The sequence below is a fragment of the Apaloderma vittatum genome, unplaced genomic scaffold (genome assembly GCF_000703405.1).
Source record: "Apaloderma vittatum isolate BGI_N311 unplaced genomic scaffold, ASM70340v1 scaffold43604, whole genome shotgun sequence".
NCBI lineage: Eukaryota > Metazoa > Chordata > Aves > Trogoniformes > Trogonidae > Apaloderma > Apaloderma vittatum.
Window position 1 is genome coordinate 1 of NW_009712910.1, and position 27,551 is coordinate 27,551.

A 27,551-nucleotide genomic window follows, 5' to 3' on the forward strand; every position below is an offset into this window, starting at 1 on the left:
AGGAAGAAATTCTTCACAGAAAGAGTGGTTGGAAACTGGAATAGACTGCCTAGGGAGGTGCTTGAGTTGCCATCGCTGGATGTGTTCAAGTGTCGTTTAGATGTGGTGTTGGGTGATATGGTTTAGGGGTGAACTTGTAGTGTAAGGTCAATGGTTGGACTCGATGATCCCAAGAGTCTTTTCCAACCTGAATTGTTCTATGATATGATTCTATGATCTTCTAGGTGTCTTCCAGCTGATACAATTCCATAATTCTACAATTCTATGACATCCTAACCCTTATTGACGAATAACCTTTACTGATAAATTTTAAAGTATCATTAAAGAGCATAAAGGGCTTTTGATTTCAGATTTTCCATGATGAAGTCTTACCTGGTGTTAATTGCATCATCATCTTTTATCCTATATCAGCTTTTGTGGTGTTACTAAGTGTCAGTGTCAGGAAGATTAACTTAGTGAGCCACACCATCCTCTCAGCACGTAGTACAGATTAATTTAAACAATTATAAGCAAAATCTTTTTTACAGAATTTTTTCTGGTTCTCCAGGATTCCCCATGTTCTCTAAGATTGCTACGTACCAAAAGCAGTGTTTTCCAGAACTATCAGGGCATGTTAATTTTGGGAGGTAGATTTTATCTGGGACTTTGATTTTAAAGTAACAAATACTCGCTTTTTAAACTTTTTTTTAAAAAATCTTGTTAGTTATTAATACTACCTGTTAATTATCTCCAAATAATATTAAAATATTTTCTTCTACATATATTTAAGTACTTTCTTATTATTACCATATTTCCCATTCAACATTTGTTTTTCATTGATATTTTTAGTTCTCCGTACTGATAGTAAGCTAGTAAGCTAGTAAAATAGTAAGCTGCTCTATGTATGTATACATGGATATGAATTAGATTTTGATCCTCATGAGCTAGAAGGTGGCTTTTTTAAGCTTTGGACTGTTGAGAAGGAGTAGGTGGTGCTACTTCTCTTTCTTTTCTCCTTTTCTTTTTTTATTAATGAAACCTTATGATGTGATTATGCACCTCTTTAATGAACATTTAATGAAGTATTTTTCAACTGCTACTAATCATAGTTATTTTCCATACAGATTCTGTACATTAAGACAGAACAAGTCTTGATTGCCTGCACGCAGGTGACCACATCGGGCTTTTATTCAATTGTACACAGAAAAGTGAGATTTAGTATAGAATTTCCTGCAACTGATAAAGTAATTTCTTACATGAGAAATTGATCAGATGCAATTTTTAAAATTTTTAAAGCCATTCCAGTGGTTGTAGCATTCATCTGCCACGCTATAAGAACCCTTCACTGCATCACAGATTTTTTTCCTTCCTATTTTTTTCCTAAGCAAAAGAAACTATGCAACCTGTTTAGTGTCCTGTTTGGTTGTCTTTAACATACCTTCTAGTATAACAGAACTTCTCTTGTACCTCATCTTGTGATTAATGCACTGATCTATAACTATTCAAGATATTCTTTTTCTGAATCTTTGATAACACTAAAACACATAATGGTACAGAATTGCTAGTTCTACTTCTCTCCATCATCCCTAAGAAAGGCATATTCAGTAATTTGATTATTTTTAATTATATCTTACCAGAATTAATTTCTAATAAGACCTTTTTCTTTTTTCTTTTCAGAATTAGGAACTTAGACATTTTCATTTTCGTGTCTAGAGCTTCTCTTCGTAGCCAGGTTAAGAATTTATTCTCTTCCTACTTCTGATACTTTGCTCTGCTTTCATACATAATCTTTTAGGTGTTTCCTCTTAGATGACAGACTAAAACTAACTCTAACCAGCCCCAGCCTGTCCACAATGTCCACAAGTTCTCCTCTGGAACAGTGATTCAGTATTCTGCAGAACTCTAATATAAAGGTCATGACTAAAGTAGAACTACTGAGGTGAGCTCCTTGTGAGTCACTGTGGTCTCCATCTTTTTCTGCATGTGAAAAAGGTGAGGAGGTCCATGTGACAACATGAGATTAATGACCTCAGGAGCAGAATTCTATTCCTGGCCATGGAAATGCCAGAGGTGTGTCTGGGAAGTGTTCTGGTAGGCTGGCAGGTGACTGTCCTTTCATGTCTCATTTAGAGTTTCAGGATATCACTTGCTCCTAGCATCCAGCATTGAGTAAGTGGGGGGATGAAGGCTGAAGGTTTGACAAGACTGACAAGTCTTGAAGATCTGTGAGTGAGCATATAAATAAAGTCAAACCATTGCCTAAACCTAGGCATCTACCACTGTTTATTGTGTCCTAGAGCATTCGAGCTACATGTTGCCATATATGACAGCACATCTAGGTCACAAAGGTAGGTAGAATTGTGCCTTTCTGAAGAAGCAGCAGGATACGTAGAATACACACCAAAAATTTAAAATAGTACTGCATGCCTGCAGCTTTTATAATCTTTCTTCACTTCTTCGACCTGCTTCTGGATCTGGATTATGTGAATTCTATAATGGATTCTATTATGTGAGATCTATACGGATTTCTTCCTTGACAGTCAGTGTAGTCAAAAGTGTAACCATGACATTCTTGAACTGAAGTGCTTACTTTGTTTTAGAAAGACAGGCAAATCTATCTTGTTCTTTGCCCCTTCTAAATTTATGCAGACTATCATAACAACTGGGGCAGCATTTCCAGGTTAAGATCATGATAATTCTTTCAGCGGATTTTTTGGTGGTGACAAATGATGCTGGATAATGATTTTTCAGACTTCTTAAAAAGCGTGCTAGGCTGAAGATCAAGTAACTTCACTTCTAGTCTCCTGTCAAGTCTTTACACATTGCAAGACTTACAGAATAACACAATGCACTGTTTTCTTACGAATAAAATTAAAAGAATATCATCATTTAGTGGGTAATTTTTATATTCCAGAGATGTTGTTTTGTGCTTTGATATGGCAGCTTGAAAAGCTTCAAATGTATATCAAATCTTAGGAGCTGAGGAGCCAGCCAAGGTGTGAAACCAAGGTGTAGGATAGACGCTGTGAATGGGTTTATGATTTAGTATAGGTGCCTGTCGTAGACATCTACAGTGATGCCAAGTGCCTCATGCTATAGTGAATGGAGAACACGACAGTATATGCAAAGGTGCCTAGAGACTGATTCTGCCCAGCCTGAATAACACCTAGGAGCTGATCAAAGGAATTGTTCCTCAGGCCCCAGTGACTGTGTTAACTAGTGGTAAATTCAGTTGCCTTAGAATAGGCGACTGGTGCCATTTCTGATGCCAAAGCATATCTGAAACATCTACTCGTGGTTGGTAGATATAACAGATGACCTACCTGGACTCGTCTGTACCCTTCTAGACTGGCAACTGGAGGCTTAATGGGATACCTTATGGTATCTCAGCACCATTGGTTGACGATGGTGGAAGCTTATGTTTCTAGTATAAGTGCACACAGTCTTAATTTATAAATGAAAACCATTCAAAGTGATGCAGAGGTCCCTGTCAGAAGACTATACTGAAGCTCTCTAATAGAGGCTGGTGCTGTATTAGCCATCATAATTCCTGTTTATTTTAAAAGATCTTCCCTTTACCGTGGCATATATCACACTACTTGGAACCAGGTGATGACTACCTCAAACCAAAAATACATCAGTAGCAGAGGGCCTGTGAGAATGGCCCTTTCTTTCCACCAGATACCTGTCACCACAAATTTTTTGACTCATTTCCCCTGATGTAATGTGTTGAGGGAGCTCTGTAAAAGCATCCCTTGATTTCTTCCTTGTTAGTTACTTCGCACATCATTTGATGTTAAAGAACTGACCAAAGCAACCTGGGTGATTAAAGGGTTACCTGCAAGTCACATGGACCTGTTCCATGGGTTTTTTGCATGAAAGATGTGACATTTTTAACAAGTATCAATCCAAGGATATTACTATAAACTAGTGATTGATTATTTTTTCTGGGGGAAATAGAGCCCCATGGTCGATTTCTGTGCTTCTTGACCTTTACAATATAATCTCTATGTATGAACCACAGCAGATCCATCTTGCCATCCCATTCTTCCACGTCCAAAGGAGCTGATGATATAGACACTGAATAATTTTCCCCTGACACAGTCTCTCAGCATAGTTCAGTGCAATCTGCTTGTGTTGCACAAAATCGTAAACTCTAGCTGGCCTATGCAGTTTACCTTTGAAAGTCTGGTGACAGTAGTACATGAAAGATCAAAAGAAACCATGTGACCCTATGGTAACTACTATAGATAAGCGTTTACCGTACTTTCCAAGGTCTGCAGCCCTGCCCCATCTAGTAAATATTTAAGATTGCTGTAAATTTATTGCTGCATAGAAAGCTACATCGGACAGGCATGCTGTTTATAAAACAAAGGTAAAGATTTAGCCATATGCAGCAAGGGAGCACATTCCCAAAACTTACAAACCACACCTAAAAAATGAAACACATTGGCAAAGGTCTTAATGCTGTATTATATGACTTGAAATCTCTGAAGTTCTAATGATGACTCTATTTGGTTTTCAGTAATTATTCCTTCCTCTTCCCCACTGCAAAGTGTTTGGTTAGAAAGTGACTTACGGTGTGCAACACCTTGACTTTATTTTGAAGTTGTATAGAGATATATTGAATCCTTATTTCAAAATATATGCAAGTAATCAGGGTTTTACATCAGAAATATCACTTTGAAAAAAAGAACCTGCACTTAGATGCACACAATTTGCTATGAAAGCACGGCATGCAAAAGGACTGATTAAAGCAGAAATTACTGCATTTTTTTGTTTTTAAATAAACATAAAGATCCTAAAAATCCCCTGTAAGGTGGACTTTCCCTTACAGGATAAAATGGAATTAAAATAGCATCAATAAATTGTGTGAGAGACTGTATCAGTCTGTGCATTGATAGTCTGTGCATGCAGGATAAGAACATTGACTGCCTGCTAATCTATTCCCAGATGGAGGTGGATGCAGACGAGAAGCGCCATCGCACACGCTCCAAAGGTGTTCGAGGTACGTCTCCTGCTTCAGTAAATCACTCAAGGCCCCCGCTCAGGGTGACCTTCATCCTCCGGAATCTCTTTGCACGATTCATTCTGACCCTTGCTTTTACACAACCTTTCTGGTAATTTTCTGTAGAAGAGGGGTACTTGTAATAGATGATAAATTTTTATATATTTTCCATCTCTCTGCAGTTCCCGTGGAACCAGCCATACAAGAGCTGTTCAGGTTAGTGCTCTGAGTGTAAAATGTATCCCCATTAGCAATTTAGAAAATTCATGCCTTTTAATGGGTATAATGCACTTTCAAGTTCATTGGTGGTTTGCTCATGCCCTGCTGCACTGATGAAATTAATTCCCTCGAGACTTGCTAATAAAAAGCATCCCCTCTTTTTTTCCCCCCCCTTCAGTTATTTGATTTCTCTTTCTGTCTTTGTTGCCCTCCATCTCTGTAATACCTACTGCTCGCTTTTAGTATAATCTTTCTGCAGCACACCAGCACCTATATAATTAATTCTCTCTCTTTTGCAGCTGTCCCACTCCTGGCTGTGATGGCAGTGGTCACGTTAGTGGCAAATATGCAAGGCACAGAAGGTAATATCTGTAATTTTTCATAATTTAGTGGAGAGATTTGGTAAACAACTTAGCTGGCATAACCTTGATAAACCAAACAATGATAAAAATTAGCAATTAGGCATTCTAGACGGCATTCAGATTCCCTTTTTTTTTTTTTTCTTTTTGTATGTCACACAAAATGTAACTCATATTTTTGCTGAGGAAACTTGTTCTCGTTGTGAATCTTCTCTCGATTTTTGCTCATGTGTTGAAATTAAAATTTGGCCCGACTGACATGTTGATGTCAGTGTGGCTTCTGTTATTTGTGTATTTTGTAACTGAATGAAAATGAGCTTCTGACCATTTTAAGTTCAATGATAAGGTTAGAGTCAAAGGTTAGAGTCAAAGGTCAAAGCCTAAGACAAATCAGTGACAATAAGACTTCAGAGTTCAGATGTTATATTATAGTCTCCTTTAAGAAAATGATTTTAGCTGTTTATTGTTAATAATATATCAAGGTAGCATATGTTACACATGCTGCATGTGCTTCAAAGTAATTTAGAGCTCAGACTTTACATTTCTGTGTCTGCAGTGTCCATGTTCAGGTGTCACATCTGGATAAACAGCAGTCTTTTCTTGAATCATTTGTCCCTGAATTTCTAGTGCAATATTTTGAAAATTTAACAGCTCTAGAATCCATGAATTTTTCTCATGTGCTGTGTATTACATTTGACATATTTTATACAGCTGCCCATTGTAGGAGACAAAATGGCTGATCTTTGGCCATCTCTGTTCTGCATGAAGGGAGGTGTTCAAACCAGTGTTAAATTCTCCTGAAACTCTTAAGATTTTTTCATTCTTGACTTTTTCAGGCTTTAAAGGACTTGCGTTTATAAGAACATGTATTTCACACCACATCTGATAACTGCTTTGTAATGAGAGTATATGCTTTTTTTATGAATTAAATTGAATTTATATGTTTGTGGTTAAGGCATTCATTTGGAACAAGAGAAAATACCACACAGTGACATGTCAGTCCACTCGTGTGCCTTTTTTCTTACCAGTGAATGATGCTTTAGAAGAAGAAAAGCAATATCCCCGATACTATTTTTTTTAAATTACATTTAAACAACATAAAATATCAAATAATTGTATTCTAATTTCTAATCTTTTCTTCACTCACAAAAGTAGTAATGTTTTTATGGTTATTTGAAGGATTTGGTTAGACTGGAACACTGATTTAGAAAAAGTAACCAAAATCATTCTTCTTTAATTCATCTTAAATTCACTTGTGACTCCTCATTTCAAAGCCTGGCTTCCTTTAGTCCATTTTTATTCATGTAAATACAAGGCTCATCAGTAATTAATGAATGGCACCAAATCTTTCTTTTCCCTCAGAAATTTCACGAGCAGTCGACAGTTAAATGACATGATTATAATGTCATTTCTAGTTACAAGATTGTAACCACATGCATTTCTTTACACTTTATGGGATTTGCATGCAGATTTCAAAAACAAGAGTCTTGAAACATACAGAAAGAAACACTTTAACTTAAAAAAGCCTCTTTAGGTTCGGAATTTGATTTATGTGTCTGTGTTTGTGTAATATCACCCTTTTGCGAGAGGAGGAAGAAATAGATGTGAGGTTTGGAAAGATTACATGCAATTTTGAGACGTTAATTCCATATTTTGCTTTCTTGACATGATTCTGGTATGTCAATACACGAACAGACTGAATCTCAGAGCTGTTAATTAAATGAAATTTTGGGCAGATGCGCAAAGAATAAAAATTGGAAATACATCAAAAATTTCTTCTTTTTTTTTTTTTTCCTACTGGCTAAAGAATTTGTGGGGGTTTTTATGTTTTCTTCTCACCCGGATTGCCAATCCACTAATCAAAATATATTTAACCAATATATGTCTTATTTAGTGTAAAAACATGAAGTTCTTTGTTGAAGTTTACAACATACATATCTATTTTCTAAAAGAGCAGTATTTTTTTTTTTATCTAGTCCAACTAACACCTACTAAATTTAAGTTTTTGAAAGAATCTGAGGGAATTTATCTTTTTCTTTTTTTCTCTGGGTGGGAAAGACCTCAAACATTTCTTCCAGAAGGAAATCAGACTGTCTTAAAAATTTGATGTGTTCAGGGAATTGCATATCTCAGCTGATGCCTAACTCAATTCCGTTTAGACTTACAGAGCATTTTAATGAGGTTAAGACCTTTCCATTCACACTACCAGACCAGCTCTTTATTAGGAATTAAATGTATTTGCTTCCACTACATGTAGTCAGAGCTCTCCAGAATTCTGTTTCGTCTCTAACATCTTGAAGTCTCTGGATTTCAGGATGTTTTCTTTTTTTTTTTTTTCAATTGCAATTTTATCCTTGTAATACCAATGTGATGTTGAAAACTCTATTCAGATACCACATTAAACTTGAACTGAAATAAACAAATCCTTTCAAATTTTCAGACAGATTTCAGAGGAGGAAGTGTTGTTCTGACAAAATATTAAGTAGAAGTTAAAGGAGAGTTTTATCCTAGCTTTTGTACCCAAATAGTATTTTTAATTATGAAAGAGCTGCAATGGTAAGGTTAGCTAGGGAAACAAGCAGGCCTAATATGACACTGATGTTTCCTTTGAGGTGTGTGAAAACATAAGACTGGTAGTAGTTAAGGTAACAGCAGTAACAGCTTGCTGCATCATTTTAATCTTTTCGATTTTTTCTTTTGTGTGTCAAATCTTAGTTTGAAGTGAAACCCTGCGTGACCTGGTACCTCACTCTCAGCTCTTAAGTTTGGTGCTTGATTTTAGCTTGTTACTTGGGCATGCTAACAGCTAAAACAGACAGGCTTCTCTGCAGGGCACTTTAGGGCAGGATGCTAGGATCTCTGAAATAAACTCATTGGAAGCGCCTCTCTCCAGTGACTGCACAGAAAGTTCAGAAAGATTAGCATCCCAGTTTGAGCACAGAGGGTAAGTGCCCAAAGTTAGGTTATGTGCTGACCTTCTTTGTATTTAAAGGGTGGATCACTGTCTTTTTTACATGTGTATTTTAGTAATACCGAGAAACCCAAAGTTATCATGGTCCGTCTAGTACTGTCTGTGATGCACAGCATGAGGCAGTGCCTAGATGTTAGAGGTTACACAAATGGGACTTCAGCACCTGTTGTTTAAGCTTCCAGGCCCCTGAGGACAACTGAGCTATTCACAGGCCATTAAAGAAGTGCGTGTACCTTTGCAGTATCAGGTCCTAAAAAATAAAAACAGGTCATGAAAGATTTGAAAACAACAGCAACAAAAAAACCCAAAAAAAACAAAAAAAAAAAAACAAGCCACAGATATTTTCAGGTACTGCTGGAGAAAATAATTCAGATCTTAGGCACAAAAGCCTCTCCCTGGGCCATGATCTTGATGCTGTTTGTTTTATTCACGTGGTAGCTCTTCAGGTCTGTTGTGTGTAGCAGCATAGTAACGACCAGTACTCTTATACATTCAGATTTGTGAAGTGATTTTGACTCATAAGCTTGGTCCAGACCCTTGAATACTTTTAGCTCTGAAGAATCTGTCTGGGTCTACAACAGTTACTCAAACCACACTAGGACACTGTTCTCAGAATTGTGTTTTCAGGATGTCAGTTGGCTAAGCCTGTGAAGAAAAAAATAAATCTGAGTGCTCTTTCATTGCAGTTGGTAGGAACTTTGCCAATTTCATTGATCAACTTTAAAAACAACAGGATTCACAATCTATGTGTACAAGAATAAATTGAAAAGTGAGTCCTGTTCCTGGTCTAAGTTCGGCAGGTGTGAATCCCATCGTTACTCTAGAGTAACTGAGCACAAACTGGTCTGTGTTACTTTCTGAGTAGATGTGAGTGACGGTTTTAGAAATACTACACTCTACTGTGTTGCTATGCATTTAGCATTTTTTCTAAAACACATCATCTACCAAATAGATGCCTATGGTTTGCCATGTAAATAGATATGTAGACACATTGTAAAAATTCTGACTAGATTCCATTAAAAAAATAATGATTGCATGCAATGTCCTATTTTAAAAGCTTCTTAACATCAACATTTAATTTTTTTCTCAAGCAACAAAAGCAATTAGGTTCTATAGTGGAGTAATCACTTGCCAAATACCACATGCCTAGAATGAAACACATTCTAACAAATAAGAGCCCTGAAAAGAATCTTAAGCTTGTAGCGTGGCACTATGTATATTAATTCAGGGTACTTTTAACGCATATATCAGTGCATATGTGAAAGCCATTGTATAGAAATTAAGGCAAAACACGATCTTAGTCAATATGCATCAAATATCAGTGAAGGATGAATTCTTAAGACCAAATGATAAACCCTTCAGATTTAAAATGGAAATACTGATAGACCTTTTTCTATATGATGGTTTTCAGTTGGATTGCTGAAAATAAGAATTGAAATGAAATAAACCAACTTAAACATTTCATCTACCAAGGAATAGTGCATTGCCTTTTCTTCAGTTCATATTGCATTTCTAAGAGAATTTTTTTTTCATTAATCACTGATACAATGTCTTGCAAAAAGAAGTGAGTCTCAAAAAGGAAAAGGGATCATAAAATAATGTTTGGATCTATAATGTATGAATTGTCCCTAACCTTATAAAGTGTATTGCTTTTTAATTTTCCACATATTTCTTGATATCACCGGTTCTTTGTTGCTTTACTAGGCTGTCCCTGTTTCTAGTACATTATACAGATAGGATTGTTTTGACCATCTTTCAATTTTTAAGCATGAGATTTGTCACTTTGTACAGCAGATTTATTTGAATTTATAAATACCTCAGAGTTTAGCATTGCTGCTTTGATTAGGAAAAGCCCCACATACCCTTGAATTGCCTTAGCATTATATACTGTAGTTTAGTCATCTATATTTTAGAAGAGAGTGAGTGAAATGATTCAGGCTCCCAAACTTCGAAATTAAAAGACTCAAATATCTCTCTCTTATTGGAAAATTGTTGAATTTCTGTGGCTTGTTGTGCCATATTTCTTATTCATTTTTTTTTCATTTCATACACCTTTTCACCCACCAGTTTGATTGTCATGGCTGCAGCCGTGGGTGAATAATTGCCTGTCTTCACAGGAGCATGTTCTGGAGCTAAAGTCGAGTGCTTGCTTCCTGATGTATGCCTCATTTGGATTCTGCCGACAGCCTAGGGGCTGTATTATTCATGCCTTGACAGATAGCACTCACTAAAAGCATTGGAACAGGGCCAGGTACTGGCAGAGAGATAGTGGAGCATTGCAACTTGCAACTGAGAGGAGCATCTATAATACAAAAAAGAGAAATCCTCATACCTCCCTTTTACTGGTCTCACTTTGATGGAGGGTTCATTTGCATCAAAATAAAATACCCTAAAAATACATACATTTTTTCTAAACCACGCTTGAAAGTTTAACACAATTTTCCACATTTAATTGCAAAGCTGATTTTAATTAGTAAGGCCCTGCATGTGAAAAATGAAGATTCACTTGGGTGAGTGTAACACATTGCAGTGTCTGCTGAATGCTCTAATTAATGTATGGCTGCTGTACAACAGGGTGCACTGTGGGATATTTATGAAAAATTCTGTGCACGCAGCCAGTCTATCTGTATTTTAGTTCTTGAATCCACAAGAATAAATAACTTTTCCCCCTTTATTCTTTATGAGACATCATTGTGCATGCCATCACTTCATCCATAAACTTTATGGCATGCCTGTCCTTTTTACTATTTGTCAACGATATTATAAATCAGAAGCCAGGACATACATATTTTAACATTAATTTGATAGCAGAGCATGGCTGCACACTGTGCGGAACCCGAGGTCCACTGATGTATTTGCGTTAAAACCTAACCGCAGAACAGGGAGGTCCTTATTGTTGCTCGCTTTTATGATACTGTGAAAAATCCCGCTGAATGCTGAAAGTACAGACAAATGTATACTCATTTCTCTCTAAGCTGATAGCCAACCTTTATTACAGTGTTAAATAATCATAAAATGATTCACTGGATATTTATCTAAACCATACTCTGACACTGCTTATGCAATTTAAATCTGTTTCATTTAATGGAGTATTTGCTAAAGATTTTGGTAAGTTGTGATAAATACCAGTAATAATATTATAAATGCATTTTATATAAAGTAATCTACCATTCAGAGTTTGTAAAAAAGCTAATAAACAAAGGTTCACTGCTTTGTTAATTCCAGCTAAAGAGAAATAAGTATATAAATAAATAAATAGCGCAAGTGAAAGAGCATAGGGATTTTCAAACAGCACACTGCAAACAATAAATAAATGTGCTGACAGAGAATCCATAATGTATTAGAGGTCTGTATTGGCTGCTGTCTGGATTCAGCAATATATCCTTTGTCCGGTTGTTGATTAATGATTAGAAAGGTGCAAAGTTGGGTCTGAAACGTCAACCAAATATACACCAGCAATCGGCGGGTGGCTGTGCATGCTGGTGGCCATTGTCTGGAGGTGACTATACAAAGGCACCACAGTTCAATTCCTCCTGCCACCAGCTGGATTGAGAATAGCAATTTCAGTGGCAGCGAGTTGCAGGATCTGCGTGTGCCAGGAGTACTGGCCTAATAAAAGGGAGGAGAAATAAAATCAGAGACAGGAGCACAGAGAGTGCTGATGCAACAGCGTGGCAATGGCAAACAGCAGATTTGGGATGTGCTTTCTTTCAAATAGCGAGTGTTGGGCATATTTCTCATGTAGCAGTCCACTTTACAGCCACAGTGTTTTCTGTGGAAGGATCTGTCTGGAGGTTTTGCCATCAGCCACAAAATAAATTAAGACCATGCAGAAAATATGGAAAAGAATATTTTTAATTTATTTTTTTTTAAATAGAACAGAGCATCCAGTAATTCTGGGGAGACAGTTTCCCCAACAAGATGCTGGAGGTAGCTATACACGTTTTTCCTTTGATTGTGGGAAATCACAGAATCACAGAATTGTTGCGGCTGGAAAAGACCTCTGAGATCATCAAGTCCAGCCTATGACTCAACGCCATCACAAGAGCTAGATCACAGCACTAAGTGCCACATCCAGCCTCTCCTTAAACACCTCCAGGGACGGTGACTCCTCCACTTCCCTGGGCAGTGCATCCCAATACCTGATCAAAACTATTTGTTTGTCCTGGTAGCTTTGGTGAGAATATAGTATTCTCTTAGGAGAGAAATAAATCGCTTGAAGTTCACTAATTTGTACTTTTCATAATGGAAAAGAGGATCTAGAGAATTGATTCTCACATGATGGGCAAGACATTTCATCTCCCAATGCCTCTCTTTCCTCACTTGTAATGGGAAAGAATTTCAGGCATCTTGAGATGTGAATACAGAAGCGTATATGGGGGATCATTACAAACATGAGGCCCAAAACTCCGCCCCTGATATTTATGTAGTGTTTAAATAAAGATCTCTTAAATGACTATTGATGTCAGAAGAAGACTACATCAGTGCTTTTTGGATCAAAACATTTTTTCTGGAGGATAGAGCAAAATTAATTGATTTGTAATGATAAGACAATTCTACTTTTAAAGTCGAATCTAGTTTCCCTATGTCATAATTTGTGAATTATTTCTATAACACTTCTGTGAAAATAATGATTCTGAGGTTTGAAAAGCTGGGACTTAAAGAAATCTGTTTGTTAATGTGTATTTTACTGATGCTGCTGTGTCATGGTTATTAGCCCTATGGTAGACCAGAAGAGCCATAAGCAACATTGTGCACTGGGTTTGGGGTACTATGGAGCTGCCTACATCCTCCTACCAATAGTTTTTCTGAGCAGCAGCATAGATGCCATGTGTGCAGTTGGAAAATGGCCTGTGGATTGGAGCATCCCAAGTCAGGGCTTTGGAGACAGGAAAACTTACAGCTGGGCAGACAGGGAACCCCAGCTTATTCTTGCTCCAGTGTTCGCACCAACACAAACACCATAGATGACTTTGAAAAAGTTTTATCCATAGGTGGCACCTATGCTATCAGAGAATAGCATTGTCCTGGAACTTATTCTCCACCTCAGTGAAAATTATCTAAACTCTGCTAGAATCAGCAAAACAGAGGCAGGAGAAGTCATGTGAGTAAAAAATAAAGTTATAGTTATCTTTTTCTTTCAAATATTCATATTTTATGAAATTGGACACCATAAGTATTACCTGGGCTAACAAAAAATATGAAGAAAACAAGAAATCAACTCAAGAATGAAGGAACCAGAAACCAAGGTCCATCTACCTTCTGCATGTTCTAGACCACTAAAACGAGCTAGCAGAAAAGTCCACGTAGATGTATATGTAGAAATAGGAGAGAAATGAGGCACAAAAAAGTAAATAAGTGAGAAAACAAAAAACAAGACTGTAGAAAAAAAAAAGAAGAAAAAAGAACAGTTTGGTGTTGTGGGGTTTTTTTTCCATTAAAATACACTATGAAGTGTCTTTAAAGACTTACATTGAAGTCTTTCAATAAGTTGAGACAGCCCTTTCAGAGACATCACTTCTTATTAGTGGTTGATATGAAGCAATGCTTCCAGTGGTGTCAGCTCAGGACAGGGAAAAGGAGAGGTATTCTTGAGCCATCTTGGATTATTATAATATATCTAAATAACTGCATCCACAGTATAGAATCAGATACCCAGAGGACAGGTAGCTCCTGAAGACATCCTCAGCACTATATAGCTTAGGACACTCCAAACTGCAACCAGATGAATGGACCTACCAAGCTGGTTTCCTGGCTACTCACTTGAATCATCTTCCCAAGAAAATCTTGAAGTCTAGTCAATACATGAAAGGGATTGTGGAACCTCATGTCCTTTCACAAGAACCAGCAGTGCCACACTGTAGGTATTCGTGGAAGAGTGGAGAAGGAGTATAATGCCTAAGAGAAAATAGACACAGAATCACAGAATCACACAGTATCAGGGGTTGGAAGGCACCTCTGAGGATCATCTACTCCAACCAACCTACTGGAGCAGGTTCACCTACAGCAGGTTGCACAGGATGGTGTCCAGGTGGGTTCTGAATGTCTCCAGAGATGGAGACTCCACCACCCGTCTGGGCAGCCTGTTCCAGTGGTTTGCCACTCTCAAAGTAATTCCTGTGACTGAATTTAGGCCTATGCCCTAAATCTATGTTTTATGATAAGATTTGTAACACTATAAAGCCGAATGAGACAGAACAGGATATGATTGGCTTTAAATGCCAATGCCAGACATTTTAAACAGCTTTTTAAGTTCAGTTCCCTGGGGCTGGGACAGATTTGTTGCCCTTCGTTTGGGTTTTATTTATTTAAAGTAATGAGCAAGCCACTAAATTGACTGAACAAGTAGCAGATGAATGTTTCTCTCCAAGTGATAATTGTGAAAGAAATTCACCAATGATAGGTACCTGCTACTGTTTTCACCCTCATAATGTCTCCTGGAGAAAATCTTACATGTACTTTGTGAATGAGGAATAGATTCAGCGTAAGGGCTAGAGCTAAAATCTGGCCAGCATTTGACTTCTGCTTTAAGTCACCCAGTTCAAAGGGTAGACCCTCATCATCCATCCCTGTGTCTAAAGTCAAAGTAGAACTGTGCTTTTAATAATAATCTTGTCCAAGTTTCTAGTGTTTTACCAGGAAACATTTATTTGGGCACCTTAATGCTTATGTCATACCAAGTACTAGTTTCAGTGTAGCAAATGTTTTTAAAGTCCTCCAATTTGTGATCTATACAAACATGGCACTTACCTACTATTGTATTCTTTATCAATAACAGTTAGGACATGTTTCTCTCATCTTCTGGGAACTTGCATGACTATAAAGAGGTCAAGATGTCAGGATGCCTATATTCTCTTTTCTTGATCTGTTTTTATTTTATGGATAATAATATATCCAACAGAAAAATAGAAAGGTATAGTTTTATAACTTTTAAGCAGTCACTTAAAGAGTGAGGATCTCTATTTCCAGTCTTAGCATTAGACAGACAGACATTTTAGAGAGGAATGGAATGAATCCTTCACTGATGGCAAAGAAGATGGAAATATCTTCTTTTGCGTGATGCATTAAGGAAGTGGGAACTCTCAATGCACAGGTTATTTTAAAATCTCATAAGCAAACAATCTTCTGAGAGGTGTAAAATGAAGCTTCAGTTACCCCTGGCAAAAGAAGATATTAAACACAAATTTCTCACATGTTTCTCTATGTTCTAGATGAGATAATGTTTAAGGCTAGGATCGTGATTCCTCCAACCATCTCCTAGTCAAAAGACTTGAGTTAATCTCTGTTTCTGTAAGAAAAAGGGAGACTTAAGGTGATTAATTCCAGGAGTGGAAATCCCCCACTACAGAAAATACCAGTCTGGATTACAGTGTCTAAATTCTGCTGTGTGTTAAGTGCCTACATGTCCCTAGGTATTAGAAGAGGAGCAGACATACCTCACTTGGATGTTAGAATTTCACTTTGCAGCTATGCATAGAAACTGAGCTGTAATGCATTTGTTCCCTTGGTAAACTAGCAGTTCGTGACTCTCTGTTACCACACAAGAAATTTGCGTCACAGACAGAAGTTGAGTCATGCCTCTGAATTCTACTCTAGTGCCATCCTTCTTATATTAGAAATCCATTTATACAAAGATTAGAAAATGATTTCTTGTTATGAAGCATCTGCAGGAACAATAAGAATAATGTACTGGAATTACCGATAAACTGCTAATGTAGATCTTGTAATGTAGATCTTGTTTGGGCATGGTTTTTTCTAGGATGATCAATGAGGATTAACTGTTGGTTCTTCTTCAGGAGAACGGGACAAGCAAATAGTGATCTCAGACAAAAGAGTATGTCATATATCATGGCATATATGATGAAGATTCTCTGACATGGGTCATAGATGTTTGCATGTTGCTAGGTACCAAACAAAACTGGCTTTGAAACTTCTTTCTTAGAGAATTCTCTGGATATCCCATACTTTGTGAAAGGAGGTAGAAGATGCAAAGTCCCAACTACATGGATGGCTACTCTGCAGTCCATTTACTACAGTAACTGTATTTATGCACATGAAGCTTTTTTGACTGGTAATTTTAAAACATTTCACAAATGTTAACACAGTAGCATCAGTGGATTTTGTGAGGTTGAGTATTTGATTTCAAATCACACCAAAGGCCATATTGCTTGTGATGTTGTAATACAGTCACAATAGCACATTGACTCACAAGACCGGTCATAGCAACTTCTTACTAGCACACATTTATAGTGCCTAGGAGTTTGCAATGGAAAGTAAAAAATAAAAATAAAAATTATTTATCTGAAAATGTAGGAATAATTCTGACAATGTAATTGCATGCCTTTATTTTGAGCATGGCTTTAGAATTTACATTTCTAGTTCTTGAAACATAGGTACTTAGCTCCTCTTTTTAATTCTATGAGATATAACATGTTAACAGTCTTCTGTCCCTTCCACGATGGTGAATTTGTTTCAGGGCTAATGTCAAGGAAAGTGTATTACTTTCTGAGTCACAGTACCGTCTCTGCTGCATCTAGGTGTTCCTTGGAAACACTGACATACTCAGAACTGACATGGCATCGCTTTGTTTAGCTTGTGAGACCTAAAGAGATCACAGAGAAAGACGGACTCAGAAACTGAGTCAGAGTTATAAAACAAACATTGTCTTAGAAATAAGGCAAATAAATTCTGACTACTGTGTTAACTTCATATCTTAGTAGTCAAGCTTGCTGCTTCCAGTTATGTTATTAGAAGGTTGTAGGAGGAAGGACTGAACAGTGAAAATGGCATCTAAGCAAAACTATAAATCAGAGAAAATTAGCTGTTTCTAGCTAGTATAATTTTGACTGTTCATTGAAAATTATAGCAGTCAGTCAAATTTAGAAATCAGTCTAGTGGACAGCTCAGGTCGAACCACAATGGAAATAGCATGGTTAGTTTAGATTTGCTAGTAGCAATTTTTATTATTTTTTTTTTAATGTATACTACAGATTAAACTGTTCTCTTGTGTAAGCAGGAGTAGATTACGTTGCTGCAGAACTCTGTTAAAAAGCAAAACAAAACAAAACGAAAACTCCCCAGGAAGATGAAAACTTATTGACTGGTCTGAAAAACAGATGTAATACCAAACTCCCTATTTTTTTTAATCTATAAGGAAGTTTAGAATTATCTGGTGAAGAGCCTGCTAAGATTTACCTACAGTAACATGACATCAGATGATTTGAAAGAGCAATGTACCTATGCAGTTTATCATCCCTACCTTCGAAACCTTCTAGATACTTACAACACTAAAATGCCTGGCCCAACTTCCATTTACTCATTAACTAGAGATAAAAGCTTTCCACCATTAAATTACTACATCTGTGATTTTCACAAAAAGCATTTCGATGTATAAATCAGAATATAAGCACAATCTTCTAGAGCACAACTTAAGTATACCTTACGTTCTGAAAGTGAAGAGAAGGATACACAAAAATCCCGAGTCTGTAGCTGGTCAAACTTGTAATAGAAAACCTTTTTGTGTATGCCCCAGAGGTGCTGCCTGCTTAGCTAAGCTGTGCTGCACAGTGCTTCCTACATGCCAGAATGCCTGAGATTTGCAGACTGCAGGTACTTACACCAGCATCCTCTGATGCAGCAGGCACAGCAGGCAATCTCTTCTCACACTAGCGTGCAGGGATGGCATTGATTTCTACATACATCAGAGCAGTCACATTCCCTTTCACTGAAAAATTTTATGGGAGTGCTGCATCCTGGACCAGCAATGAAGATGCTACCTCAGGAAGCAACATACCGCTTTGTTTCTTCCATCAGCCCAAGCAGGCCCAAGCACAACGTTAATTCCCAAGCGAGAGCCATGCTGACAGAAAGACAGACAAAGACTGTCTAGGATAAAGCTGCCAGGCCTGTGGACAGAAAGAAGCGTGCGGGTTTTTTTATGGAGAACAGAGAAAGAGAGAGAAAAGTTAGTCTGATAATTAAAGGACTCCTCTAGAGGAACCAGATTTGGAGCTGTAACAGGTTAATTTGGTTCTAAAAAAAATAAAGTAAAAAAGGGTCTTCTGGTTTTTTTGACATTTATTTCAACCTGAGTTGTTAGAAAAAAAAAAAAGAAGGGAAGAACAGTACCATACTGCCTGGATCAAAACAGAGAGCAGTAAAGAATCCATCCATACTATAGGAATGATTTTTGTACCTGCATAAAAAAGAGTCTTTTTGAATTATGAGTCATATTTTCAAGATGATGCCTAAGTCAGAGTTGCAAGTAGATGCAGACAACAAAAAGAAAGAGAAGAGTGATTTTGGAAACATTCTTTTCCTGATACTTCATATTTCTTTGTGTAGATATACTGCAGTCAACATGCTTGCTATAGTGACTCCCAGGCTTATATACCTATACAGTACCACTGGGGGATTTATTCACTAGGGAAATCAGTCATCTAAACTTAAGTACTTTAAAGTTAGATGTGATGATATTTAATGTTGCCACAACTATCCCCAGTATAGGTCTGTGACCCAAATATGTAGGAACCATTTTTAAAAGTGACTAATGCATTGCTAATGTCAATGAGACATTAAGTCTTAAGCATTGAATGCCTCAAACTATAAAAAAAAATTAAAAGTATTTTTTGAAGTGGCATATACTTCCTAAAAAGTTGCCTTTCATCTTTTAAAGCTAAAGGATCTGTTCCTCTTCTTGCTGTCTTCCTGTTACACAATTTGAGTTCCAGCCATTTCCCAATTTTACTCTTTGACCCTTGGACAGGACATCATTCTGGACCTTTCGCTATTCAGTCCTTGGTTCTCGCTACCTTTCCTATCTGTGCATCTTTAAAACTGAGCAGCTGAACTTTAGAGAGGAATAACTGCCACATTTCCCTGTGAAATGTAGCCATAGGAGGTATATTGGCAGGAGATTTTCAATGGAAACTGCCATTTCCACCCACAATGCAGCTGCCACATTTAAATCATGCTGTGTGGGGCTTCCATTCCCTTGGGAGGCTATTTTCATTTTCGTTCAGAGACTCTTCTACTTTCTAATGGAACTCACTGTCAGCTATAAAAAGTAACATTATATGCTGTAGTATTTTATTTTATTTTTGATCGTGATGTGAGTCAAGTTGAAGCCTCACTATTCTGGACTAGAATGTGATGGAATTCAGTTAGATTTTTTTTTTCTTTTGCTTGAACAGACATTTTTCCTTTCATCAGATGTGTCAAGAATGGCCAGATTAGGGCAAAGCCATTTAGGCCCATATCTAGACATCTGGCTTTTGGAGTCATGTGATAAAGTCTGTAGGTAAGCTTTCATTTTTAGACGAGAGTATTTCTAATTCTTCTAATCATGCAAAAAAAGATGAAGAAAAACAAACCGAACATAGTTTTGTCCTTCGAGTCTGCCAACAGCTTGAACAGATTTCTTTATGATAGGTGAGCTTGTATCTGCAGAAATACTTCTTAAAAGACCACCTAATATTACGACAAAACAACTTCTACGTTCTGCAGAAGAACATGAGTTTGGTAGATTATTACAAGCAAATATATGCCTTTCAGGGTATAAGTCATGACAAGGATCAGGAGTTGTGCAGCAGCATTTTCTCAGAGGGGAGAATAGAGATCCACAATACCTGCTGTGTGCTTGCATGGGGTGGAGAATCCTATGCCTTTATATTTGTGTCTCTTGAAAGGTGTGCCCCATTACTGCCACACTGAGCAAAAGTTAGGGCAGGAGACTGTGGGTCTAGAATCCCAGATTGCTCCAATACATGTCTGGTAGCAACTGATAATAGGGACACTATGGCTGTTGAAAATTACATAATAAATGTAAATTCCTGGTTATAAGTTTGTGCTTGTGACTTTGTATGCAGTAGTAAACTGGCAGGCACAACAGCTTGTATCAAAACTTTGTCCTATAAATTAGGCTCAAGGAGGTGTAATGATAAAGGTGTTTTGGAAATCCTCTTTGTGTTAAACAGATTTTTATGGAAACCTTTTTGGTACAGAGCCCACTAAGAAGAAAGCACCCTGAAAAATTAACATGAAGGATAAACTTTCAGTTTCTTAATAATACTGTTTGCTAAGTGCATATTTAATAATGGTTAACATTTTTACCAAGAGACCAATTCTAGCTGCAGCTCAGTAATGCAGTAGAGAGAGTGCTGTCTCAGTTTTAGAATAATCATGATCTCTCTGTTAAGGAAAGGCACAATCTTTTTACTTTATTTCAAAATAGGGAGATTTAAACATCTCAATCCTCTAACAACTAGAATTTAGAAAGTTTCACACTTGAATGGCTCTTAACTAACCATGTAAGACAAACAACAGTATCCTGTAGCTTATGCTGGAGGTGAGAATCCGGTACATAAGCACTGAAGTGGTTGCAGCTTGTATCACTTTGTTTTTGTCATTTTTTCCAGTAATTTCAGGTGTATACTGATGACAGTCTATGTTAGGAGGCTGCTCCACAGTATTATTCCTTTCTGATGGTTATATTCTGTAGCCGTTAGCTTTTTGGATCAAGTAAGATAATTATCGCGATAGTTACAGGAAAATTGGTGTATCATATATCTTAATTCTATGCCATGTATCTTAGTTAAAATGAAGTTGGGAGCCAGTGCTATTGTGTATGTAGGGATGATGAGAAGAGTATTAGTGATAGGAATCAGTAGCTGATAGTCTCATTATAGTAGCCCTACATTAGAGATGCAACAAAATGACAGTGTACCCTATTACTCAATGCTTAAGTACATGCTACAATAGTAGTTTGACCTGCTGTGTTGCTGTTAAATATGATCTATCAAGTCCGTGTCTAAGGGTGTTGATTCTACTAATACGTATCTAGCCATGTTTTTAAATGATTGACGGTATAACTACATGAATTGCCTTGAATTTCCAGCAGTTTATTTTTGAATACTTGAATGCAGCATGTTGAATTGCTTAAAAGCAATTATTTCTAAATCCTGGAATAGGAAGATTTCCTATCATGTCCAAAGCTCGAACATTGTGACTGTGCAAAGAACATTTGTAACTGACAGATGAGCTCCTGTAGTGTTTTCTACCCCTTTCAAATTGGTGAATGATTATGAACTTTTCCCATCTTATGATATCATTATATCATTAAAAACACGTAAATTAATTGGAATCTGCCATGCCCTCTACCTGTAAACAGAGTTGTCGTTACCACTGAGGCTGAAAACACAGGATACACACATATCTGGATATCTTGGCAGCTACAGATGCTGCTCCGATCTAGCTCAGTGTAGGCAACCTCAGTTTTGTCTGTATGCAGAAAAATAGTGTTTTCTTTCCCAATGGTTTTTTTTCGAGTTTAGGTTTTTGAAATAAATGTGAACTTCAGGATTTAGAGTTAGTGCAGAAGTCAGAGTTCTTTAAGTTAGTGCAGAAGTGGTCACTGTCTTTGTATATTCCCATTTTTACGTGTCTGTGTTACATCTGAATCAGCATTGGTGTGCAGAATCAGTAGCCACTTAGCAAAACTTGATTGTACGTATTTCATCTAATGAATCAATATGAGTCATTAAGCCTGTGCTCTTTGCACTATCTTAGTTTCGTTGATCAGTCCCTGTATTCAAGCGTCTGGCAACAAGACACCATCAGTTGTGGCTTCTGGCTCTTGAACACGCAGTTAAGTTGGATATTTGCCATCATAAGACTGGAGTGCAACTACAGCTTTTGTCTGATACTGGATCATGCAGGTAGTCTTGAAAAGATATCTAAGCCACAGGGAGGAGAGTTGTTCATGTTAAGTGATACAGCAGCCGTGGAAAGGAAAGAAGCAGGGTTTTGCTTTTCTCTTTGTGATTTTAAAAACTGCTAGATACTATCTTTGTTAGAGATGGACATACAATTAAAAAAAAAAAAAGAGGGGAAAAAAGACCTCAATTTCTCTCACTTGTATCAGGTTCATAATTGGTAGAAATTGTTAAATCACCATTAATACTCTTTATTGTCAGTGGAGAGATAGGCAAAGTGTCTACGAAACTTGAGATGAATTGCCTCCCAGGAGGTTTCAGTTTCTCTTCATTGACTTATGAAGAAAGCTTGACATGACATGTATAGACTTAGTTTTTAGAAGCCTTGGGGCAGGTGAGAGATGAACCCCATCCATGATGTCATAAGTCATGAGGCAATCAGATATTACATTGATTTATTTATATAAATGCTTTTGAATAGTCTACAACTGTGGGGCATGTACTTTGCTAACCTGTACTGCCACATAAGTTTTTAATCCCATGATTTGTTACATTTATTTTTTAGGTCTTGCTTTAAATGAGTTCTTTGGGGGTGAGATTTTTCCTGTGTGTTTGTACAACACTCAGAAATACATCACTGAAGAGTATTAGATTTAACCAATCACATAAATGTATTGTTTAAATGGGCTAATTATTGCAAAACTGAAAGTTTCCTTTCAGTTGCCTTGTCCCAAAAGACGAGACTTTGGTGATAGGTGAAATGATCTTACGAGCCACAGAGCAGGTTAGCCAGTAAGTTTGGCACTGTTTATCACAGGGTCCAGTTACATCCGTTTGGAGTCTCGGTAAATCCAGGTGGGGAGGTGCTTCCCGTTGGAGATGTATAGGATCAGTTTAAATAAAAGATCCTCTCTGACTTAAGCTACTGTGACTGTATTGACTATAGTCTGCTCTGTTTTCTTCAAAAATACGTATTTCAATATTTGAATTTCTAAAAATTTACTTCAATATTGAGCTCCATCGTTTTCTTCTGGCACATCGTTCTATTCTCCTGTTATTTATTACTCCTAACTCCTTTTTGCAATGTTGTTTTTTAAAGACATTAATTTTTCTTTAGGGCTTATTTAGTTAAATAATGCTATGCACCTGAGTAGATCTGTGGTATGTTTGTGGCTATTCACGTGTTTTAAAAGGCTCTGAAGTGCAAAAGAATCAAGTTGGTTTTTCAAGCTCTGTGGAGAAAATATCACATACTTTGCCTTCACCTTTTGAGACACAGAATGCTTTTGGGCACTTTTGTAGTTTTTCTTACTGTTTCATAATGCACTACACAAATATTTGAAATTTCAGAAGGAAAAAAAAGGTATAAAATATTCTACATTTCACTCATTCCCATCGATGAAGCTTATACCTGTTCAGGTAAATTAATAGTTTTCACTGAACTGAAATACTATTGTATACATACCTAATCTGAAAAGTCAACAAACTTCTATTTGGTACAAATAAATGAAGTAAAGATGGTATGTTTAGAGACAGCACACATAAAAGAACTTCCTGCTTATAATAAACCAAATTATTGAAGCAGAAGCTTATAGGAAAGTCTGAAATAAAACAGAACTATAGAGATGAGCTTATTGTATTTTAAATGGTATTTGTTACTTTTAAATATAGTTTTGAATAGATAAAAACATAGCAATTTGGGCCCACTTTTTCAAAAATATTTAAGCATGTGAAACATGGATGGGAACACAGATTTTCCAAAGCACTGGCTCTGGATTAGTGCCTAGCTCCAGCTGAGGAAGACACAGGTGAGGGCAGTCATTCTGTAAGTGGCCTTAGATGCTGTGGTGCTTGGCAGCGCGATGGTGGCAAAAAACATGCCTAATTCTGGAACAGTATTCAAGGCTCTGGCTCAGTTGCTAGCAGGCTCCTGGAAAGCAGACTCGGGTAAGTTAGTCTTCTAGACTGGGATCCGTAGCAGACAGAATGCTAGTACAGAGAATTTTACTTCATCTGGTTGGAAGCACCAAAACCAGTGTGTCCTAGCTCTGTCTTGTGGGCTGCAATTAGCCGTAGCTGTGAAATAAAAGCTCAAAAAACTCCATGTCCTGCTTGAACTTTGACTTGTCACTCTTCCCATTTTCCCTTCCATAGCTTAGTGATTAGAATACTTAGCAAAATTCTTTAACTTTCACGCCTCCCATGTTCCAATACTGTATGCAGACATTAGATGGGACTTCTGTGGGGTAGAAGAGATTCCTGACCAGCATGGCTTAGAGAGCAAAAATGATCTGCCACAAAGAAATTTGGATATACCGTCTCACAGTTACTGGGTTTGCTGCTCATTCCCTTAGTAATCTGGCATACTTTAAGCAGTCATTTAAATATGAATGAAAAATTGTCCTCAGCTGAAGAAATTTATTCTTGCAAATCGCTAGACTGGAGTCAATTCTCTTTTTCTGAATTTATTACATGTCTTTCATTCCTATCAATTCGATGGTCCAGCTTCAGTGCCTAGTCTTCTGGGAAGGGCAACCTCCTGGAATGTAGAGAGTACAAGCTGTAGGGTGTGGTGGAATCCAAATATTTATTTTCTGGTCAACTGCTATCAGCTTATAACATCAACCCTTTAAAGCTAGAAGCAGTCACTGCTTTGAAAGTGGTTTAATAGGATGCAGTGTTATGCAAATTAATTAATTTTGCACATTCTTTGAAGACTGGACTTTTTGGAGGATTTATCTGCAAAATGCCTGTTTTCTCAATACCCTAGAAGTCTTCATCTGGAGATACGGGCTTGGCAGTTATTTAGTCCAAACCAAAAATAACACGGCGTCCAGTCACACGAGTGTAAATGCCTTGGGATCTTTCTGCCTGAAGCCTTAAGTAGAAGTTTGTTTCCAAGCAGACTCTTCCTAATTTGCTATCCTCACCTGTATATGATAGAATTCCAGCCAAGTGCCACTTCACATAGTTAATTGCTTCATTAAACATTTTTTGTAACCTCACTAGGTGTCTGTATAGTAAATTTTTAGATTCTATAACCTACACATGTTTTGGGTAAATTCTTGTGAAAAAAAGAAAGAATGAGAGTATTGTTGCTGGGAACACTTTTTAGATTGAAAAATATATTTTATAAGATTTTCCAAAGCAGTAATGAGAAAATAAAAAGAAAAAAGAAAAACAATCCACCAAGGGAAATTTTAATTCAAATTTAAGGCATAGTATTGCCATCATCTTATTCTTCTTGACTTGGATCTTAGACCATGTACTTCTGAAGTAATAGATTCAATAGAAAAGAGATAGAAGTGAGGTAAAGAAGTCTTGTAAGTGTGGCAGATAGGAATAATTTTATCTAAACTAAGTATTTAAAGCTGACATAACATTTATTAGTCACATAAGCTTGCTTTCTAATTCATGTAAAAAGAACCTCTAAGAGGAAAGTGTCCTCCAGACATAGGTGTCATGTCCCACCTTTGCTGTGTGAGTTGGGAGAATATTAAACAATAAATTGGTTTAGAAAATTGTCTGTATTTCTCCAGTCCTACACTATATATGTTAAAAGAGATATGTTTAATTGTTATAGTTTAGAAATAATAACCTTACTAATTATACTGAAAATGATACTAAATCAGTAATAAAATATATTAAAAATCAAGAAGTTCAGCTATGGGAAAGAAATATGTATTTCCTGAAGAAAGGTCCTATCAAATATATCAGTGAGTAGCATGGTGTGTTTTTTAATGGAGAAAAATTGCGTGACAGTTAAAAAATACCATAAATCATCTGCTAACTAAGGAGTATAAGTTCATATATTATTTCTTCAATTTCTTCAATTATTAATGGGTATATGTCCTCTCAGAGCTTATCACTATGAAATTCAACAACATTCTTTCCACAAGAATTATTCATGACAGAAGCTGAAAACCAGAGATGACTGAGACACACAGCCAAGCAGTGTGGAATATTCAAAAGTGTGTTTCAGGAAGCCCAAATATATATTCCATTGAAAGCCAAGAGAGCTGAGGCGTGAGGGGAAAGTAAGAGAAATACAGCTGACCAGGGAAGTACAGCGAGCAATAAAGAAGGATAAAGGCATGCAAGACAGATAAATCAATGGGGTCATTGCTCTGAGCAAGAATAAACAAGTCTAAAAAATAAGCGAATAAGGGGATGATTACAAAAGCCCAAATTGGAAATGGAGAGAAAATAGCAGGAGCTATAAGGACAAACCATAACAAATTCCATAAATATGTGAGGAATGAGAGGTCAATGGGAGAGACTGTCATCTCCATACGTGGTTGGAAAGGGAAGATCATGACAGAGGCTGCTAGAAAGCCGGCACTGCCTTCCCCTTGGCGTGCTTGCCGGAGAGACTGTGGGGAATGTGCCAGAAACAGGGAGAAGTCTCCTAGAGGCGGAATCTGAAAAATTAATGAAACAAAGGATGAGAGTGAAACAGGTTAAGGAAATAAAAAAAAAAAACAAGAATATAGGGCAGCTGAACAGGAGGCTCCTGGTCTGGTAGCCTGTTTTCCAGGTTTCTGAAATATGTGCTTGGGGTTTTTTTGACTCTCATGCACTATGAAATCTGTAGTACATGAGGTATATATAAGCTATGTGAGGTATATAGCTGAAGAGCAGAAAGAAGCTAGAGCAAGGCAGTATTTTAAAGGTTTTATAGGAAGAAAGAAAAAACCTGCAATGGTAACTTTATAAAGTATAAGTCCCAGCACAAGAAAAAACGAATTCCAGTTTGTTGAGAAACTTGTGCAAATTAATCAGGAAAGCATTTATAACAGCTGAGTCAGAGTTAAGTAACAACACTGATTTCCTTGGAAAAGTGAGCTATTCCAAAGTCCTTAGTGCTGGACTCAACCCTTAAAATATACAAATGTTTGGTTTTGTTATTTGCTGATCTGTCTGTCCTCAATTTTAATTTTATAAGCAAAGACACTGAGAACAGATAATTAAAGTGAGAAACTAAAGTCAAATTCACAACTTTATTTGAAAATTCAAGTTGCAAATAGTTATTTAATGACATTTATAAAAGATTCCAAGCCAATCAGATGCCGGACATTGATTTCCATTGCCAGTTATGCACATTCAAGGGGTGCCTAAATCTGAAATAATGTGTAAAATTTTCACAACATTTCTAAAATGTTGTGTGGAAAAGCAAAAAGCCATGCAAAAAAGATTAAAGATGCCTAGAAATGGCAATGACAGTTTGTTTCTACCTTTGACCAGTAATTTGTATCTAAAAACTCATGCAGTTATACTTAGATGCCAAATACAAAAATTGAACA

At 36.9% G+C, this 27,551-nt stretch overlaps 1 protein-coding gene across 1 annotated transcript in view; it reads left to right on the forward strand.

Annotated features, from left to right (window-relative positions):
* Positions 1-4,932: 4,932 nt before the first annotated feature.
* Positions 4,933-27,551, forward strand: part of LOC104266988 (myelin transcription factor 1-like protein) — a gene marked incomplete at its 3' end in the record, with an annotated part of 69,164 nt that continues 46,545 nt past the window's right edge. Inside the window, exons 1-3 of the mRNA XM_009868143.1 lie at positions 4,933-4,987; positions 5,170-5,203; positions 5,506-5,568. Of these exons, the coding sequence (XP_009866445.1) occupies positions 4,933-4,987; positions 5,170-5,203; positions 5,506-5,568 (152 nt within the window). The remainder of the gene's footprint in view (positions 4,988-5,169; positions 5,204-5,505; positions 5,569-27,551) is intronic.